The following is a 22692-nucleotide window of genomic DNA, read 5'->3' on the forward strand; positions in this document are numbered from 1 at the left end:
TGTTAGGCTAGTGTTTGTATTGCGTGCAAATTGCCAGTTTTATGGAGTCGTACAGCACAGAAACAGGCCCTTTATCAACCACTTCCATGCTGACCATCAAGCAGCCATCTATACTAATCCAATTTCCAGTACTTGATACTTAGCCTTCTCTGCCTATTAGCCTTCTATGCCTTGGCACTAAAATATTCCTTAAATGTTGCGAGAGTCTTTGTTTCCATCATCCCCTTAGGCAATGTGTTCCAAATTCTAACCAGCCTCTGGTGAAAAAAAAATTCTTCCTTAAATCCTTTTTTTAACCTCTTGCCTTTTACCCTGAATCTATGCCCTCTAATTTTAGGTATCATTGCCATGGGAAAAGATTTCCTGCTATCTACCCTATCTGTGCACCTTATAATTTTGCATACCCCTATCGCATCTCCCCTCAGCTTCCTCTGGTCCAAGGAGAACAAATCCAGTCTGTTTGATCTCTCCTCATAAATGAAATACTCCTTCCCATGCAACATCCTGGTGAATCACCTCTGTACCCTCTAGTGCAATTACATCCTTTCCATTGTGTAGTATCCAGAACTGTACACAAAACTCCATGGCCTAACCAGGCTATGGCCTAACCAATGTTTAGTAAAGTTATACCAGAAGCTCTGTTTCATACCCTCTCTAATGAAAGCAAGCATCCTGTATGCCTTCTCCTTCACCTTATCTACCTGTGCTTCTACCTTCAAGGATCTTCGGACCTGTACACCAAAGTCCCTCCATTCTTCAGCATTTCCTTGGGTCCTATCATTTACTGTTTATATCATAGCATTATTAGTCCTCTCCAAATGTATCATCTCACATATTTTAAGATAAAATTCCATTAGCCGCTGCTTTGCCCATCTTACCAACTAATCAAAATCATCCTGTAGCCTGATTACCCTCCTCACTATCCATGACACCAATTTAAATGTCATTTGCAAACTTATTTATCATACCTCCCATATTCACATGCAAATCTTTAATGTACGTAGCAAACAGTAAGCATCTCTGCACATACCTCTGTGCTACACCACTGGTCACAGGCTTCCAGTCACATAAGCAACCCTCCACCATCATGCTCTGCCTCCTATTAGAAAGCTAATTTTGGATCCAATTTGCCATCTTTCCTTGGATCCCATGGGCTGTAATGTTTTGGACCATTCTCTCATATGGGGCCTTCTCAATAGCTTACTGAAGTCCATACAGACTACACTACCCTCATCAATACACATTGTTACATCTTCAAAAAATTAATTTAAATTGGATGGAGAGAATATGTCCCTAACAAAGCTATGCTGACAATCTTTGATTAATCCCTGCCTTAGACCACATTTGCTGCCCCCCTTCCCCCCCAGTTATCTGCATTTCACCTATGGCCAGCAAAGATTTAAAAATCTCTTTCGGGGCTCCAGGAACCTCCTCCCTTGCCTCCCACAGCAGCCTGGAAGATATTTCATCAGGCTCTGGGAATTTATCCATCTTTACGACTACTCAGACATGTATTGCCTCCTTTTTAATGATAAAATGTTCTGGAATATCATTGTCCCCCTCCATGATTTCTTCAACTACAATGTCATTGGTGAATACAGTTGGAATGTATTCATTTAAGACCTCAACTACTTCCTCTTGCTCCTCACACAGATTGCCCCTTTGGTCCCTGATGAGGCCTACTCCTCCCCTGGTTACCAGCTTCCCCTTAACGTTTTAAGATGCTTTGCAATTTTCTTTAATCTTGTCTACCAGTGATATTTTGTGAGCCCACTTTGCCCTCTGCATTTTTTGTGTATCACAATATGCCTGCTATAATCCTGAAAGACCTCCCCCTTTTTAGCTCTCTGTATCTGCCAAATGCTTCCTTTTTTATTTAATCCAACCCTCTATCTCTTGACATTCTGGGTTCCACTGACTTGCTGTCCTTACCTTTCACCCTTGACAGAACGTGTTGGCCTGAACTCTCCCAATTTCACTTTTTTTAAATTACTCCACCTTACCAGACTTAACTGCAAGTAGCTGTTTTTGCTTTTAGAAAAACTACAGCACAATTTGCCCCAGTCTGCTTTTGCAAGGCTCTGTTATATGATATTAAAATCTGCCTTATCCCAATTCAAGTCTTTATTTTCTGGACTATCGTTATTTTCTGTAAATACCTTAAAACTTACTATCTCAAAAATGTTCTCCTATTGACACTCCAAACCAGCCTAGCTATATTCCTGAAGACGAGGTCCAGTACTGCCCCTTGTCTGGTAGGACCATCGACATACTGGCTTATACAGCTCTCCAGGATGCACTTTAAAAATTCTAGCCCTTCTATGCCTTTCACACCAGGCCAATTCTGATTAATGTTGGGGAAGTTGAAATCTCCTACTATAACCCTACTGCTCATGCATCTCTGTCATTTGCCTGCATATCTGCGTCTCTATCTCTCACTGTTAGAAGGCCTGAAGCATATCCCCAGCAAAGTGATCCCCCTTTCTGTTTCTAAGCTCCAGCTTTATGGCCTCATTTGAAGAGCCTTCTGGGATATCCTCCCTTGTTAATGCAATAATGGACTCTTTAGTCAATATTGCAATGCCACCTAGTCTTTTACATTTCCCAATCTCATGCCTGAAGATTTTATATCCTCTCTCAGAAGCAATAAAGGGTCACAATGGTGTTATAAACTGGTGGCAGGGAATGTCAATCCATGTTGAGCAAGTAGGACAGAATTTTTGCTTCCCAATAGTATCTGATTCGCATGATGTGTGAAGAAGTAAATTTAGTATGTGCTATTGGAAGAAATATACTGAAGCTTGAATTTCATATATTGAGGCCAAAGTGGATTAAAATCTCTTTTAATTATTAGTATGAACATCAAGGATGGCTGTCTTATAGTGCATAAAGTTTCTCCCATTGTTAACCTCAAAGCTGTGTGCTTAAGTCCCCTGCTCTACTCTCTATACACACATGACTGTGTGGCTAAGCACAGCTCCAATGCCGTCTTCAAATTCGCTGATGAGATCACTGTTGTTGGACGAATCACAGGTGGCGAAGAGTCAGTGTACTGGAGCAAGATAGGACATCTGGTTGAGTGGTGCCACAACGACAACCTCTTGCTCAACTAAAGAGCTGATTGTTGACTTCAGGAAGGGGAAGGAAGGAGTACATGCACCAGTCTACATTGGGGGATCAGCAGGGGTGAGGGTCAGCAGCTTTAAATTCCTGTGCATTAACATATCTGATGACCTGTCCTGGGCCCAGCACGTAGATGCAATCATAAGGAAAGTGCGCCAGTGTCTTTACTTACTTTGGAGGTTAACGAGGTTTGGCTTGTCACTCTAACAAACTTCTACAGATGTACTGTTGTCACGAACCAGCAACAAAAGAAACACACTGAGCATGATTCAGTGTTAAAAACTATTTTATTAATCACTACTTATGATAATACGTAAAATAAAAGTTAAAAAAAAAATGTTAGTATGTTAGAATTCAAGAATGTTAAACCTCGAACGTTAACCCCAAAACTAAACTCTTCGTGTGTGTGTGTGACAAAGTCCAAAACTCCCAGTTCCTGAATGGTTCTTAAAGTTCAGTTCCGCAAGCCATAAGGTGAAATATGAGCAAGGGCTTCTTCAACAACCACCGTTGTCTGAAGATAAGATGTAGATGTAGAAAAACATAGAGAGAGTACATACGAAATCCAAATGTTCCACGATGGAACCCAAACGACACTTCAGTGTTTACTCGGTAGTGACTTCCTCACCCCGAAAAGCATCCGAACCGTGGTCGTCCACACACAAATACCTGTTTCCTTCTACAGGTCAGCAACAAAGTGAACTCCACCGGATTACTTCCAACTTCCATACATGGATTTCAGTGGCAAACACAGTTATTGTTTCTCATCCATCGATAGAGAAAACAAGCAGGCTGGTGTCTCTCTCCCTTCTCTCTCTCTCTTTCCTCTTCTTCTTCTGACTTCAACAACGTCATTACGTCCTTTATCTTCTATTGACGTAAGCACGCCCCACACACACATACACACACACTCTCTATCTTAAAGGGACTTTCACTGAGTCCGTAACACTGTTGAAAGTATCCTGACTGGTTGCATCGTGGTCTGGTATGAAAATTCAAATGTGCAAGAATATAAGCTGCAGAGACTAGTGGACTCTGCCCAATACATCATGGGCAAATCCCTCCCCACCATTGCTAGTATCTACAGAAGGCAAATTCATCATCAAAGATCCCTGCTGTCTTGGCCATGCCATCTTTTCACAGCTACCATCGGGCAGGAGATACAGAAGCCTGAAGTCCCACACCACCAGGTTCAAGAACAGCGACTTCCATTCAACCATTCAGTTCTTGAACCAACTGGCAAAACACTTTGATCACTTTGCACTAAAATCGACTTTGTTTTTTCTTTGTTCTAAATTTTTTTCTCTTGTTTAAATAATTGTGTATAATTTTTTTTTCTTGTGAATGCTGCTTATGTGATGCTATGTGCCTGTGATGCTGCTGCAAGTAAGTTTTTCAATGCACTTGTGCATATAACAATAAACTGACTTTGATTTCAGAAGAACTTGGTTGCATACTTTCAAAATATCAGCCTCTAGGAGGAGTTGGAAGGCATAAAATCTGCTTTTCACCATAGTTATGCATATGCTGCTGCAATTGCAGTACAAGGATATAAAAATTGTAGTAACATTTATTAGTACTTGCTGGTTTAAATAAAACATGTGTTTTGCTGAAGAGCAAAATCAGAATTAGTGAAAATAGGGAAGTTATTGCAATTATTCTGTATTTTGATGAGCTAATTCTAATCTTGAAATTACAACTCAGTAAAGACAAGGAAAAAAATATTAGGTGGCAGTTAAATATCTTTGGAAGAGTCGTTGTGTATGCATTGACCAGTTAATAGCCAAATGAATGTAGCAAGACATGATCAAACAAAAAGATCATCATCATACTTTAATAAATTTTATCAAGCTACCTATTCATCTTCTTGGCCTTTTTAGGTAGACTAATATATGTGATCAGACTGTGCCTCATTTTGTAAAGTTAAGAAGACTTTGCCAGCATCATTTGTTTCTTCTTGCTCCAATGATAGCTTTACTAACCTTAATGCTATCAAAGACTTTCTTCCTGGGTTAAATCTTTGTATAATATCTATTCACATGCACACTATTTATCAGCTGGTTGCACGATGATCTGTCTCTACAAGTGGCCTCCGCGTTACAGCCGTTTGAGTTATGGAAACTCTCCCGTACAGAATTCACAAATCACTACCCAAAAATCCAAGATACAGAATATATTTCACTCTTACGGAATTTGTTTGGGGGAAATAAATAAATAACACTAAATGTGAAAGCATCAACAAATTACGTCTATTTTTATTTTTTTTTGCAACTCATTTCTTTGCATGCGCAGATAATGTGGTGTTTGTTTTAAGCATGTTTAGCAGTTTTCTTGTCTTGCTGTCTAGCAGTTTTCTTTTTGCCAAGAGTTTTCCATGTTATGTACTCTTATGATGTAGGGTCAGCAAGTTTAAGTGTAAGTTACAAACCTAAATGACCACTGTTATTTGTTATGAGGTATATCATTAAACTATCTTACCTATATTTAAAAGTGTATGTCTCCATTCAAATTGAAGGCTGGAAGGTGATAAGTATCTGAGGTTGCTTCTGTCTCCAAATGAAGATATGTCAATTTCCAAAACAAATCTCTTGTGTGGCTCCCACCATAAACCAGTAATTGTGGTACTCGCATGACAGTTGAGAGAAGAATATCCCCTAGGAACGCATCTCCACTTATAACGTAGAATTTAATGGGAAATAGGGTTTCGGGTTACAAAAAGTTGCAATATGGATGGCTGTCCATCTTCCCTCTCCACTTGCAGTTCTGATGCATCTTGATCTGAACTACTGAAAATTCCTTACCCGCAGCCGCACACCCCCCCACCCCCGAACGTATGTTGCTTGACTCGCCGAGTTCCTTCAGCACTTTGTTTTTGTTGTGGGTTTTTGGTGCCCTGTCTGTCTTCCAGTCTTCTCATTTGCTTGAAATGTCTTGATTGTTGTTATACAACAGTCACCTTGGCAACAAAAGTAGCACAAACAAATAGAACTTTTTCACAGATTCCATAGAAATTTTGTTAAGTGGAAGATAATGAAAAGAGGTTTTCTTTTGTATAACACCTTTCTGGACTCTTAGAATATGTGACTATATCTGGAACATTTTCTACAAGTGTGGTCTCCATATCAGAAGAAGAATGTAGTTGTGACAGAGGGGGTATGATCAAGGTTTACTCGATTGAATTCCTGGGATGGTTGAATCAGTTCTGTGAGGGAAGAATAAGTATCTATTCTCCAGAGCTTAGAAAAGTAAGAGGTGATCTCAAAGGAATGTTTAAAAATTCTTAAGGCTCTGACAGGTGCAGGATGATGCCTCTCATAGCTGAGGGGAAAAGAACTAGAGGTCCTAATATCAAAGTTAACATCAAGTCTCTCAGGACTGAGAAAAGAAGAAATTTCTTCACCTAGAGAGTGATGGAAAGTCTTTGGAATTCTCTACCCATGAAGGCCCTGAAGGTTCTGTCGAGACAGTAATTGATTGATTTTGGATATTAAAAGAAGCAAGAGATTTAGGATTGAGATAAAAGATTAGAGATGATCTTACTGAATGGCGGAGCAGGCTCGAAAAGCTGAGTGAGGAGCAGGCCGTAAAGTCATACAGAATGGAAATGGGCCCTTTTGGGTCACTGAGTGCCATGCCACCATCAAGATCCATTTATACCCATCCCATTTTATTCTCCCCACATTCCCATCAATTCCCCTTCTCCCACCTCACTCTTCCCCCAGCGTTTCTGCCATTTATCTACATATTAGGGCCAACTTACAGTGACCAATTAATCTTCCAATCCCCACTTGGGGATAAGTGAGCAAACCAGAGCACCCAAAGGAAAACCATGCAGTCACAGGAAGAACATACAAACTCCACACAGAGTGAACTGGAGGTTAGGATTGAACCTGGGTCACTGGAGCTATGAGGCAGTAGTTCTATCAGCTGTGCTGCTCCCATTTCTTATGTTCTTAAAGTGCTTTATAGCCAAATTAAGTACTTCTGAAGTCCAGTTGGTCACGCTTGAAGTGGTAGGGAATACGGTAGTTAATATCAGTACCTGGCTGGTATTTTTTAATCTCTTGAATGAACATCACTAAGTTTTCTTCTTTGACGTAGTTCCACAGATTCTTTTATGTCTAGTGTGTCTCTGACTCACTACCAGCTAGATTTTGTGCTCGGGTGACAGGAAAGGGACTTTAACTTATGGGCTTCTGACTCTAGAGTGAGAGTGCTACCAATTAAGCCACAACCAACACTTGAGGGCAGTAATTTCATATTATTTTCCACTGTATTGTGAACTGTTTAGGCTTAACAACCAAGTTTATAACTTTGTCTAGATGTTTCTTGGGTTTACTTACTAGAAATATTTTTTGGATATTTCTTTATCCTTAAAAAATAAATACACAATTGACATCCATATAAGATTCTCAACAGGTTTTGCATGAGAAACCTTGTGAATGAAGGTCAGGCATAACCACTTGGTATTATATTCAGAAAGTTTTTTTAGTTAAGACTGTAATGTTGTATTTTATGTCATCATGTCTTCAAAGTGTTGATTACTATTTCCTTTGGTGCATTCCATTGTATGGGAGCTATGTGATGTGAAGAATTTCTGTTTCTATTACCTTGTGCTTCAGGCAACTTTTTTTTAAAATCTAAGTTAGATAACTGAAAACTTTGTCAAAGAATCTTGATAAACTTTTTGGTGGAGAGTTAGGTTGACATGATAAATTGTTTCCCATTTTGAGTTATTAAAAAAAAAACTTAAATCTATTATTTTTCTGGATTTTTTTTTACTGTGGCTCCAGGGATCGACTAACTTATCCTTTTTCTCATGACCATGTTAGAAGATGCCTTTTAAACCGAAATGTGACTCTTTCTGCATTATTGCTTGGAAACTTGTAAGTATTTCTTGAGAAAGTGTTTCCTTGCTTTCATTAACATCTTATGGTGTATTAAACGTGCAATAGTTAAGCTTCTGTATGCTGTGGAGACTCTGATTTATGTCACTATAGAGGAAGTAGGTATTCATTGAATCTGGAAGCATAAAATATGGCTCAGAGTACAGATGATTTAAAATCAGAAAATGCTGGAAACACTCAGCCAGTTGGGTAACATATGTGGATAGATAAGAAAAGTTAACATTTAAGGTGGAAGACCTTAATCAGAACTGGGAAGGAGCGAAAATGGTCGTGTTAAGTTGCAGAGATTGTGGGGAGGAATGGATATGACAAAGGGAGTATCTCAGGGGTGAGGCGATGATTACTGTGGGGTTAAGCAGTAAATAAGGTTATCTGTTGGATGGATTAATGTGGGCAATTAGAGAGAAGGAACATAGATAAAGTAATGCGAAAGTTGCAAATTGCAGGCCTGCAAAACGTAGCCAGCAGGATAGGCTGTGCTGATGTAGAGAGAAAAACTGAGTCAATATCACAGGTGGATAACCTGGTTCATTCAGATATAGACAGAGAAAATTGGTTATTTGAAGTTGTGTAGAATTCGACATAGAGTCTGGAAGGCAGTAACATGCCCATATGGAAGGTGAAGTGTTGTTCCTCAAGCTTGCGTTCAGCCTCATTATATCAGTGCAGGAAGCCATAAACATGAGTGTAGGAGTGGGACGAAGAGTTAAAATGTTAGACAACTGGAAACTGGCTGGTTTCTCTCTACATCAGCACAGCCTATCCTGTGCACTGAACACATGTTCCCCAAGCAGTCATCCATTCTGCATTTGGTTTGAGGGATCAGGTTTTGAACAATGAAAGTATTGCACCAGATTGGAAGAAGTTCAAATGAATCACTGCTTCACGTGGAAAGACCGTTCAGGTCTCTGGGTCGTGTGAAGGTCAGAGGATCGGTGTTTTATCTACTGTGGTTGCATGGGAAGGTGCCATAAAAAGGGCAGAGGTTGGTTGGGATGGAAGAGCAGACCAGAGAGCCAAAAAAGGGACACTTTCTATGAAATGCTGAAAGGGGAAGGGAGGAAAAGATGTTCATTGTGGTGAAAATCCATTAATGGTGGCAGAAATCATGAAGGATTATCAGTTGAATGCATGGACTGGTGGGGTAGAATGCGAGGATGAGAGGAACTCTGTTGTTCGGTCTGCAGGGGTGAGCTTGAGCTTTCTGTTGCCTGCCATTTTAATTCTTCATTCCACTCTCATTCTGCCCTACCTGTCTGTGGCCTCCTGTACTGTTATAATGAGGCCTGATGTTGAGGAACAGCACCTCATCTTCCATTTAGGAACAATGCAACCTTCCAGATTCGTTCTTGAATTTTACAACCTCAGGGAACTCATTTTCCCTGTTGTGATATTGGCTAGTGGAGAGTTTTTCTCTCTCCATTAGAATGGCCTCACCTCTGCTTTTGCTAACTAATTTATATCTATACCCTTGGCTATTGATCTTTCAGTTGATGCCCATTTCTTTTTATTTACTTTGTACGAGCCCTCCATTATAATAAATACCTCCTATCAAGTCTCCTTTTAGCTTCCTTTGGTCTACCCGTGCCAAGACATCTGTGCTCTTTCCAAAGTGTGATGCCCAGAATTATTTCTGAAACTCCAGCAGGGGATGGATGAATGAATGTGTTATGGATTCAGCAATGCTTCTTAGCATTTGTAATCTATCCTTAGAATAATATTTTTAGTTGTTTAGTTAAAATATCCTCACGTTTTCAAAGATTGCACACTTGGACAAAACAAGATACTGAACTAAATCAATGTTACCACAAGGCAATGACTGATCCACTGCCTCATTCACACTAATAATTTCTGTAAAAATTTTCAGAAAAGTTAACTACAGGATTGGGTTCAAAGAAACTTATGATCTCTTAAACATACAACTGATTCAGCCATTTACAGTAAAATTCCAATTATCCAACATCTGACCATTCAGAAATTCTGATGGTTTGGTATCTGATTCACCAGGTAATGTTCCCTGTTCTTTCTCAGAGTCTCACTGGGGCCTCTCTGCCCCTGCCCCCTGTCCCCACCCTCAGTCTCACCATTCCCCAGTTCCCACACTTCCCTGAAACTTAGCGAGTTCAGTGGAGAATTTATCGTACTATGTGACATCATAAAAAAACTAATTGAAAGAGTGTTTGGGGAATAAAAGAATAACATCTAATAGTCCAGAAAATCCACCAGGCCAGCACTGCCAAAGTCCCAAGTGTGCCAGATTATTGGAGTTTTACTGTATTGCTAAGTTTGACTGGGCCATGTCAAGGTTCTTGGGAACGCCACCACCTGCAGGTTCCCTTCTGAGTTGTGCACCATTCTGACTGGGAAATACATTGCTGTCCTTCCATTGTTTAAGTGTTGCTGGAATGCTCTATGCAGCAGCATATTGGGAGTAATTCCACCGTAAGAACTGCAGCTGTTCAAGAATGTGGCTCAACAGCATATTCTTGAGGGGTATTGGGGACAGGCAATAAATGTTGTCAGCAATGCCTGCTTACTGAAAAATGATTTAAAAATTTATCACTATTGGGCAATAATCTCTTCTGCCAAAAGCAAAAATAATTCCAGACTTTCTCATTAGCAACCATTTCTTCTTTGCCCCTTCCCTTCATCATCTACTCTCACAACACTGACTTTTCTGTCACTAAAAATAAGACCAGCCTCTACTGGATTTGCCAACACTGCAACTTGCCCTTCTTCAAATTCATCAAGCCTAACAAATGCCAAAGTTATTTGCATTTTTCTTTGGTATCTTTCATCTGTGCTCGCTGATGTATACTCCAAGCTCATCTTGTCAGTGGGACTCGTCATTTATTCTCGCAATCCTATTCCCATCCAACTGCTCAGTATTAACTCCCTTTTCTATCCCTGTTGCTAGGTAATACTGTGAGTGGGCCCACTTTTCTTGGGTACTGCATCTTTCCCTTTCAAATCTACTGGTAACACTCTGGTTCCTTTGGGTGACCTTCTGAAATAGCTTACTGAGGTTGTGGATTACCTCCACTGCAGTTCTGTGTTCTGAGGTGGCTTCCAGAATCCTATGTAGGACTTGCAGATTTTGCCATAGGAAGAGGAGGTGGTGCTTGACATGCCAGATGGGTGGTTTGTTTGGGGTGTTGTGCATTCCTTGCACTACACATGTAGTGATTAGAAGTGCTCTGTGCTCTCCCCAGATGCTTCCCTTTCTCCATTTGAGCAGTGAAGAGCCAGAGATTCCCATGGGTTGGTGGAGGTATTGTACTTTATCAAAGGAGATGTTGAGAATTTCCTGAAGCATTTTCTGTGTCCTTTTTGAAATTTCTTTGTATGGAGATGTTCAGAGTACTTAATTTAAGTATTTGCTGCAGAGCACACAAATGTTTTGCTACTGCAGCTAATGGAGCATGATCAGAACCTCTATGCTGGGATGTTGGCTTGGGTGAAGATGCAAATATTAGTTTGAATATCCTGCAGATGGATTTGGAGGATTTTGTGGAGAAAGCATTGACAGTAATTTTCCTGTGCTTTGAGGGCTTGTAATAGGTTGTCCATCTTTATGAAGCATATGGGAAGATGGGATTGGCATACTGTGAGATTGGTGCTGAGTATGAGGTCTTGGCCTTCAAGCATGTCATGGATCTTGATTGTTGTGGGGTGTAGTGTAGTCATGGAATTGTACAGCATAGAAACTGGCCCTTTGGCCCACCATGCCCATGTTGGCCTTTATGCCCATCTATACTAATTCCACTTGCTACATATCCTTATATGTCTTACCTATTTTAATGTCTTTCTAAATGCCTCTTAAACATAGTAATTGTATTGGATTCCATCACCACCTCTAGCAGTGTGTTCCAGATATCAATCACTCTCTGTGTTTAAAACAAAGCTTACTCCTCAGATCCCTTTTAAAACTTCTTCTCACCGTAATATTATGCCCTTTTGTGTTTCATACATTCATGACGGGAACAAGATTTTGACTATCTACCCTATCTGTGTTCTTATAATCTTATATATTTCTTATAACTTTATGTACCAGGTCATCCCTCACTTTGCTTTGATCTCTTGAAAGCAAACCCAGCCTATCCAATCTCTCCCTGTAACTGAAGTCCTCCAATACAGGCAATATCCTGGTGAATCTCCTCTGTACTCTCTTCACAGCACTATCACATCCTTCCAAAAGTGCAGTCTCACCAGTGTTTTGTAAAGTTGCAACATGTCCCAACTCTCATTCTGACCTATGAAGGCAAACATGCCATATGTCATCACCGCTCTTTCTACCCGGACCCACACTTCTCGTAGCTACCCTCTTGCTCCTAATATGCTTCCAGAATGACTTAGGATTCTCCTTAGTCTTACCTGCTAAGGATATTTCATAACCTCTTTTTGCCCTCCTAATTTAATTGTTAAGTACTCTCTTATACTCTCTATATTCCCCAAGGGACTTGCTTGATTGTAGTTGCCTACACCTGTCATATACTTTTTTTAAAAAAAACTGATTGGTGCTGGTAGGGTAACATCCATTCTCTCATCATGGAGCCAGCAATGACTTGGAGGTTAGCCTCTGCACAAATGCTAGCATCTATGTACTGTAAATGAATAGCAGGTGTTTGGAGTAATCTTGGTTCTGCAATGGAGATGATGATTTTATTAACTCTAATCCAGCAGAATGCTTATTGGAGGTAATGTGCAGTATTGCACTTGGGAAGGGGGTTGATTTGAGCTCTACTTTACCACAGTCTTCATTGGAAATGGGTCTGTGCTATACTTGTCAGTTAGGATCCTGGCTTGTGTGTCATTGTGTAGAATGGTTACGAATTTCTGACAACTAAGTATGACGTGGATTATCCACACTCTGCCTGTGTGAGGGAGTTGGTGAACGTATACAGTGGTTGGTGCTGCTTTGTTTTTCTTGGATTTGTTGAGTTTTGAAGATCATGTCCATTTTACCGAATTGATGGACAGAATTTTGCTATGGGAGGAGGAAGTTGAGGAGGATCCTTGCATTGATTTTCTTTGCGCCATGTTGAGATAGTGATGTAAGTACTGATGTTTGGATTGAAGTGGTTCATCAAATTCTCTTTCTTTCCCATTCAAATCTTCCATTACCCTCCCCCCTTCAGTAATCCACTGTTAACATCCCCATTGTTGGAAAATCCTGCTCTAATTTTCAGCTCTTTTTTTCCTCTCTAAAATTGACTCTCAGATATGTAGCCTCTTTGTTGCAGCATCATGCTTGAATCAGGCTTACACTAAAGTAGCAACATTGAAACTATTCTAATCAAAATGACAAGCAGTATCCTTTGTGATTGTTGAGACTAGTGAAGTGGATGAGGACTGTCTCAACAACCACATATCAACCTTCTCCAAAGCCCCTATTCTGTTCTGTTCAGTAGAACTACCTTCTCTTGGTTCCATTCTTAATAATATCCTCAAGTCAGACTGCCACCTAATTGGCTTCTGTTCCTACCCTGCACTGTTACTTCTAGAATTCCACAGAAATTTCGTTCTGGCCCCTTTCCGTTCCTGACTTGAATCAGAATGCCTGGCAACCACAATGGAAAAGATACTGCTCTCTATGAAGGTACCCAGTTCTATCTCGTTATCACTGATCTTGAATACTCTGTTGTTTGTGTTTTTTTAGATTCCTTGTCTGACATTCAGACCTGAATGAGCTACGGTTTGTGCTAATGAAAAGGCAGGATGACAATACTGGAGATTTATTCCAGCACCTCCCACAAACACAATCACTCCACCCACCCCATCTGTATGCATACTGTTTGAAGCTGAATCATATACGTTAGTTCCTTTTTACTATGTTACACCTAGCCAAGATTCCAGCTCCATAAACTCTTCAACCTCTCCAAAATTGCCTATTCTTGCCTCACTTCTGTCCATATGTTGCTAAAACAGTTTTTCATGCTTTTGGTACTGTCATTCTTTTGTATTCCAATGCCCTCCTAATTGACCTTCCATCTTACATTCTTCATAAATTTGAGTTCTTCCAATTCTTGGCTTTTCACGTCCTAACCCTAACCCCTTCCCATGTACCTGTGAACCTTGTTGTGTGGTCCTATTTTGGCATCTGGTCCACTGATGACTTGTCCATGCCGACTAAGCCTATCTGAGCTAGTCCCATATACGTTTGGTCCATGTCCCTCTAAACCTTTTCAATCCATATACCTGTCAAAATGTCTTTCAAACGTTAATTGTACCCATCTCTACAGCTTCTTCTGGTACCACCCTCTGTGAGAAAATGTTGTCCTTGGGGGGGGGGGGGGGGGGTCTTAACCTTTTCCCCACACCTTAGATTTGTATCCTCTAGTTTTGGACCCCTACCTTGGGAAAAAGACTGTGGCAATCCATTTTATCTACACCCTTCATGATTTCATATACCTATATAAGGCCATCTCTCAGCCTTCTATGCTCTGGGGAAAATGTCCCAGCCTATCCTTTGCAAACTCTGCATGTCTCAAATTTTGCCTGATGTATTATCCATTTCCCTTGCTCTAGCTTCATCTCAACTTCCTTAGCTCACTTTTGAAAGATTGCTTTAAATCATATTTTTGGTTACTCGTCCTGATATCTCCTTCCTTGGCTCAGTGTGATTTTTTTTCTCTGATTACACTTCTGTGAAGATCCATGAGGTGTAATACCATAAAGGCACTGTTCAAATGTAATTTTTTACTTGAAAGCGTTAAGCTGTGATGTTAGTGATTTAGATTTGTATGATGACCTCGAAGAATGGCTACACATTTTGGTTATATCATTTGCCATTCCATTCTTCTAATGTGGGAATTTATTGAAATAAGGTGCAGCTGAAGTTTGATCTACTGTGCTGTACATAGTGCTTTTAGTTGTCACTTGGATTTTGTGATGCTGTGTTGCTTGTCTTTTTAATATTTAACTATACCTGACATTTTAACATAATTACTGTTAAATTTTGACCAGCTTTTGTGTAGTAGAGAAATTACAAATCAAGTGTAATTAATTATTGCATGAATATTAACACTTTATATACACCATTTAAAACTGAGACTTGCTATGAATGGCTGAGAATTCAGCCTGCTGCTTTGCAACAATGTTATCCTGTAGGCCAGGTGGTTGTGATGTAAAGGCTCTTGGCTTTAATCTCAGATAAAAATTCCTATCCTGAAAAAAAAGGCTATGTTTCTACCAAAATTCTTCCCTTGTCTCAAACAGCTGCCCATATTTCCGATGTGCTAGAATTGCTAAATCAAACATGCCCTTTTTTTTAGACTATTTCCTCGTTTGGTCTTTGTCTAACTGAAAGAAATAAAAACATGATGCAGATGGTGAATGTGATAAGTGTATATGTACAGTAAATCCTTGATTCAAGTCACTTGCATGCTCTTAACTTGAATCACATTCTTCCCTAAAGACTGAGGTGTAATATGTGATTGAATATCAGTGATACAGTAAGTGTTTTGCAATTTTAAAGCTACATGTTCCACAAAGATGTATTTAAATATTTTCATTTATACATTATTTCTTTAGTATCTTTTATTGTGACATACTTTTCCCAATGATTTAGAATAGTTCAGAATCCAACAGGATGCTATAATAGTTTTAATTATGAAAGACATTTTTTGACATGGAATTTTTATCAACTTCATTTAGTTCTTTTTAAATACTTTGTGTTAAATGCTTTGCGGTGATGGGCTGGGATGTGCTGGCTATGGCTTATGGTTCCAAAGGAATTCAGTCATTCATGGTGAACTAAGTACTGGGCTTCTGGGGACCTGCTGGAAGTCCAGGGCTTACTTCATGATAAATGGTTCTATATTCGTTGTGCTGAGACTCTGGACTCCCAAGTCCAGCAGCCAAGTCCATTCTTACTGGAATTCCCCATTATTGCAGTGGGGAATTGCCCTTTGGTGATCCCATCCAATTGAATGGGAATTTTTCAACTGCACGACGAGAACTTTGTTCCATATTTTTAATGATTTAATTTGCATTTCAATAAATGTTATTGTTTTGTGTTTTAGTTTTTATTTTCATAATTTGCATCAATTTTAATAATGTTTAAATGTTTTTGAACATCAGAAACAGTTAAAAACTTAAATTTCTTGGCAGCTTTGAATGATGCCAAAGCTCTGACCCCAACTTTGCCACCTTTCAAAGGCTGTAAGGTGTTCTCAGTGAGGGACCACACTGGTGTCTGAGTCCTAACTTCCTGCCATTTCCAATAGACTAACCTTGGGACCACTTACAGTATCTTGAAATAATTGCAAATGGTTCTTCCAGTACTGGAAAATATAATTTTTTTGAATGACCAGTGTAATGTCATTCATTGGAAAATATTTTTTAATCATTTCTATAGGGTCTAATTGATAAAACTTTGAAAATGCGAAACAGTGAGCACCGATCTGGAAAGAGATTTGTGTCTTAGTATGGTGGGAAATGTAGATGTTCAATATGAACCTTCAAAAAAAGGAGTGAGAAAGTTACATTTACCATATAATTTTCCAAAGTATAATCTCTTCATATCAATATTTAAAATGAATAAAAAATGACAAAGACAAACTTTTCATAATTTGCTAATGAAATTTTGCAAGGTAATATTAATTAACTAATTATTTTTGACAACTGTTTTTGTAGGATTTGGAGATTGTTTATTCCTATCTTCATGGAATGGAAGCACTGTCAAACTTGAGAGAACATCAGCTGAGGTAAGAATGAACTTCAGGAGAATGTAAACTATATTTTAAACACTGAAATAGTTTTTACCTATTTTACTGCACGTCTTTCATTAACAAAGAAAGTGATTTTACTTATTCTAATTATTTGTCAATGTGTTGCTTTCTTTAATTAATTTCAACATATTTAAGAATTAAATTATAGTTATTACATCTGTGATTTTTAAAAATTTTTTTTTAAAGTTACCTATAGATTTTAGAAATACATTCTCAACCACTTGTGTATTTGATATTGACTATTGGAGTTTAACCAGATATTGGCGGCTAAGATTTATTAAAATCATTCTAGCCTGGCAACTCAAACTGATGGCTTGTGTTGTGAAAGTTCTGTTTTTTTGGTGGTTGCAGACATGTATGGAATTTTCAGTACTTGTAGGTCTCATTTTGCTATCAGCAAACCACCATAAAAAGGAGAAAAAATTGTATTCCAAGCATATGCTGTTTTTTCTATCTAATTTATTTTACTTCGTATATCAAAACTTTAAGATGTGTTTCTGAACTCGTCCTAGTCATTATGTAACTTTACGAAGAGGTGAAATTTTTCTGAAGTTAACAGTTGTTTTGCAGGAAAATTGGTACCTACTTTTGAACACCTCATTTACAAGATTGAGGTGGTGTTGACTGGTCAAAGATTTTTATACTTTACACACTCATTCTGAACGTGCAGAATTTTGTTCTGTTTGGTCCAACCCTAATGTTATCATTAAGTCTGCTGGTAATTTGGCAAACTGCTCTGTACCTTGCAGGTTTGACTCAATTTCCTACCTGGGCCATCACTGATGACCACTGTTTCCTATATTATCATCCCCTTCGGATGCTTTAGAAACGAGATCTCCAATCTCATAGCCTGCCAATCCTGCAAAATTCAGTCTGCTTCTTTCCATGATCAATAACCAAGACTGTCTTAATATATGCATTATCTAAGCAAATTGCTGCCTTTCTTCCAATACTAACTTCTTTTTCCACCTATATCTTCATTTCTTAAGTTGATTTATGCAATTTCAACAGTTTACAGTTTCCCAGCCTGAATGGTCTTTTCACCAAGGCTAGCCCCATCCCTCCATTCCCTGATGGCTTAGTCTTGGGGCTTTTTTGCTTCTCACCGGAATTGAATCCCAACCAGTCCCAGTCACCACCTCAGTTGCCCATCTAGTTGAATTTGTTTTTCATAGACCTAAATGGCATTCTTTATCTCTTTACCTGTGTGTGTACTCCTGACATGTGGATCATTTCATTCACCAATCTCTTGATTGAGGACAGTCTCAATTCATTTCATAAATTTGTCCAGAATAACTGGGTACCGCATGTGGCAAGTTTGTACTTGAGTAAGTAGCCCAATGATACCAATTTGCACAAGGATGATCACGTGCAGTTTCAAATGCAAAAGCACTTTATAGTGTTTGGAAATAGGTTCAGGGTTTGCAACAAACTGAAAGATAACCAACGTGCTGCTTTTAACAGATTTTCTCGGCCATCAGTGTTGTTCCTTAGGGACAGGAGTAGGCCACTCAGCCCCCTCAAGTCTGTCCCAGCATTCAATATATCACGTCTGATCTGTCCTATCTCCTCTTCTGTTTAGTTCCCTGGAGCCCTCAATTCCCCTATTTTTCAAAAAACGATCCACCTGGTCTTTAAATGCTTTCAATGCCCTAGCCTCCACCATGCTCTGGGATAGAGAATCCCAGAGATTCACTAACCTCTGTGAGAAGAAGTTCTTACACACTTCAGTTTCAAATGACTGCCTCCTTTTAACTATGTCGCCTCATTCAAGTTTCTCCCACATATTGACGTCAACCCACTCATATTCCCTTCAGATCTAATGTGTGTCAATATTATCAACCCTCATTCTTCTGAACTCCAAAGAGTATAGATCTAATTTTTTCAGCGGCCTTTACTGGACCTGAATCCATTCTTCCAACGACAGCATGATGGTTCTTGGACTCTGCACTGTCTCTCCTTCATCCGCAATTCCCCGCCCTGATGGTGCATCTCTAAACCTTCCTGCTACCTCAATAGCAAGAGCAGTTTTCACCTACTTGGAGAGTAATTTGTCATGAATGTTTTGACAAGGTACCACAGTAGCCTTAAGTTCTACATTGTTAAATTTGAATGACGTGATCATTCCCACAACAGGCTTTATTTAGAAGTTCATACAGAGATTTTGTTTTTTCTAATTTTTTTTAATTTTAAGTGAGAATATAAGTTTTCTTTTACAGCTCTTGTAACTTGACTAGTGAATGGCAGTTAATATAGTTGTGGAAAAACCTGAAATCATTGTTCAGACAATAACTTTATCAATCCTTGTTTCTAATGTAGTTAATTGTTTTCTTATTTTCTCCTTGAGAACCTAATGGCTTCTGGCTATGGGATATGTGCAACATTTTTGCTTCTATCAAAATTGGATCCCTTTTCATATCTCTTTTGATGACTCTTTTGATGCAATGTCCTTCTCTTACCCGTCATGTGGCCCGTTTCCAACTCTGACTCCATCCCAAATTGATAGGCCATTGATCAACCCGGCTTAAACTCACTCATTAACACAGCTTTTGATGCTTTCTCCTATCTCGTCTCCTATTTCATTCTCCCAGTTTCTGCTTCTGTACCACATCTGTTCTGATGCTGCCATCTTCCATACCATTGCTTCTGATGTTTTCCTTTAGTTTGAGCATTGCCCACCACTATGGTCTTCAGCCTGAAACATTATACCTATCTTTCTTTTCATAGATTCTGTCTGACTTGCTGAGTGTTTCCAGCATTTTTTTTGGTTCCAGATTTCTGTGAAAAGAAAGATAGGTGTAACTTTTTTTATTTCAGATTTCCAGCCTCTGCAGTATTTTTGATTTTCATTTATTCTCCACAGTGGTTGACAGGGACCTTGAGTGTGCATGTTTCATTTCCAGATGCTCAGCTGTCACCCCTTTCTGTCCCTCCAAAATCCACAATGGCGTTATCTTCCACCTCGCCTGCAATCTTCAATGGTTTGTCTCTAGCATAATGCTAGCACTAAGCACACAAATAGCTCATTTCATTTTCAGCATTCTAGTCCAATCATGCCCCAACACCCCTTTGCCTCCTTTTGCAACTTCCCATTCACACAAGATCACAAGACAAGGGAGCAGAAGTAGGCCATTTGGCCCATTGAGTCTGCTCCATGAGTTAAAGAAAAAGAAAGAAGAAAAAAAATTAAAAAAAAAATACTATTCAAGAGGACAATTTGTAAAACCTTCCTATTTTCTTCCTTCATTTACACTTTCCAAAGCCTTTGGCAATCCGTCCAGATGAAATAAATGTGTACTTGTGTGACTTTCAAGTACAATATTGCTCATGATTTGGTGGGCTTTGCATGGCAGAGATCATATGCAAATGTGGTGGTCTTTATGTGACATCTCCATTCAGTTCGTAAACATGACCCTGAAACTCCAGTACTTGCCATCAGAGTTCTTTGTCTCACTCTGTCCTCAAGTCTCCTTCACTGTTCCAGTGAAGCTCAAAGTAAGTGGAGAGCCAGCATATCATTATTCAGTTAAGAATCTTATAGTCTTCTGTACTGAACAGTGAGTTCAATCATTTCATATTATTACCACTGCCCTCATTTTTCTAGAGAGCATCTGCTGATGATGGATCACGTTCGCATTTTCACATCTAAATCATATTTTATTTCTTTGCTTGTCTAATTAACATTTTAGTTTTGATTCGTAAGTTCTCTTGTTGTTTGGCCTGTTCTGTCTTGAAGCACATTGTACTTTCCTCTCTTTTTGCAATTTTTGTACTCACTCAATATCTCTTTACGTGTCTAACAGTCAATATCAAATGTATTTCTCTAATATTTTCCAGCCTTTTTTTTACGAATAGTCATTGGAACTGAAACATTAATCTATGTGTTTCTCCACAGATGTCTGACCTGCTGCGTATTTCCTGTATTTTACTTGATTTCTAGCATCTGTAGTATTTTGCTTTTATATCAACCATTGCATTTTCTGGATCACTTATACTTGCTGTCTCCTACTCAGTCCAACTGTCTAGCATGGTTTGCTTCCAGGTCCATCTTCTGGAATGGCTATAGTCTCTGAGGCTTCTTTGTTCAGTGTACCAGATCTGTTCAGGATTACAGATTGAGCATTTGCTCTACTTATCCATTTATCTCTGTGAATGAATTTACGTATCCTTTCTTCAGTAGTTGTTTACTTAGAGGTCCGTCTGAACTGGAAACAGCAAATATAGATTAATTGACTATTTCAACTCCTTGATTCTGTTCATAGTTTTTCAACTTTGCTGTGGACCCGGAACATCCTTTACGTCTGAATATTTAGACCATAAAGTATAGGATTAAGCTGTTCCACCTATTGAGTCTACTCTGCCATTCAATCATGGCTGATTTTTTTTTTTCTCTCTCTCTCTCTCTCTCTCTATCAACCCCATTCTCCTGCCTTCACCCTGTAGTCCTTAACTTCCTACCCAATCAAGAACCTATCAATCTCTGTTTTAAATGCACCTAATGACTTGGCCTCCACAGCCCTCCATGGCAACGAATTCCACAGATTCACCACCCTATGGCTGAAGAAATTCCTCCTCATCTCATTGCCAAAGGGACATCTCTTTATTTTGAGGCTGTGCCCTAGGACCCTAGACTCTTCTGCTAATGGAAACATCCTCTCCATGTCCACTCTATTCAGGCCTTTTAGTATTTGGTAGGTTTCAACGAGATTCCCTCTCATCCTACTGAACTCCATTGAGTACAGGCTCAGAGCTATCAAATGCTCCTCATACATTAAGCCTTTCGTTCCAGGGATCATTCTTGTGAACCTCCTCTGGACCCTTTCCAGCGCCAGCACATCTTTCCCTAGACACAGGGCCCAAAATTGCTCTCAATATTCAAATGTGGTCTGACCAACACCTTATAAATCCTCAGCAGTACATCCTTGCTTTTTATGTTCTAGTCCTCTTGAAATGAATGCTAACATTGCATTTGCCTTCCTTCCTACCAACTCAGCCTGCAAGATAATCTTAAGGGAATCCTGAACTAGGACTGCCAAAGCCTTTTGCACCTCTGATTTCTGAATTCTCTCCCCGTTTAGAAAGTAGTCTACACCTTTATTCTTCCTACCACAGTGCATTTACCCCACGCTTCCCTACGCTGTATTCCATCTGCCACTTCTTTGCCCACTCTCCCAACCTGTCCAAGTCTTTCTGCAAACTCCCGGCCTCCGCAGCACTACCTATCCCTACATCTATCTTGATATCGTTTGCAAACTTAGCCACAATGCCATCAGTTCCTTCATCCAGATCATTAACGTATAAAGTAAAAAGTTGTCCCAATACTGCCCCCTGCGGAATTCCACTAGTCTCCGGTAGCCATCCTGAAAAGGACCCCTCTATCCCCACTCTCTGCCTTCTGAGGGTCAGCCAATCTTCTGACCTTGCTAGTACCTTGCCTCGAACACCATGGGTTCTTAACTTGTTTATCAATGTCATGTGTAGCACCTTGTCAAAGGCCTTCTGAAAATCCAAGTAAGTAGTGTCTACTGAGTCTTCTTTGTCTAACCTGCTTGTTACCAGCTCAAAGAATTCTAACAGATTTGTTAGGCAAGATCTTCCCTCAACGAAACCATGCTGACTTTGCCCTATTTTATTGTGTACTTCCAAATACTCCAAAATTTCATCCCTAATAATGGATTCTAAAATTTTTCCAACCACTGAGGTCAGACTAATCAGCCTATAATTTCCTGTCCTTCCTGTCTCCCTCTCTCCTCTCCTTAAACAGGGGTGTTATATTTGTGATTTTCCAGTCCTCTGGAATCTGTCCTGACTCTAGTGCTTCTTGAAGTACTAATGTCTCACTATTACTAATGCCTCTACAATCTCTTCAGCTTCCTCTTTCAGAACTCTGGGGTGTAGTCCATCTGATCCAGGTGATTTATCCACCTTCA

General features: G+C 39.4%; 1 protein-coding gene across 4 annotated transcripts in view; it reads left to right on the forward strand.

The window, feature by feature from the left end:
* Window positions 1–22692, forward strand: part of rapgef2b (Rap guanine nucleotide exchange factor 2b) — a 290810-nt gene that overhangs the window by 49177 nt on the left and 218941 nt on the right. For 3 of the 4 annotated variants that reach the window (XM_052009267.1, XM_052009270.1, XM_052009268.1), the window contains exon 2: window positions 16668–16738. The exons of the other annotated variant lie outside the window; for it this stretch is intronic. In XM_052009267.1, the coding sequence (XP_051865227.1) occupies window positions 16668–16738 (71 nt within the window). The remainder of the gene's footprint in view (window positions 1–16667; window positions 16739–22692) is intronic. 4 annotated transcript variants of the gene reach the window in all.

Source organism: Pristis pectinata, chromosome 2 (genome assembly GCF_009764475.1).
Source record: "Pristis pectinata isolate sPriPec2 chromosome 2, sPriPec2.1.pri, whole genome shotgun sequence".
Lineage (NCBI taxonomy): Eukaryota > Metazoa > Chordata > Chondrichthyes > Rhinopristiformes > Pristidae > Pristis > Pristis pectinata.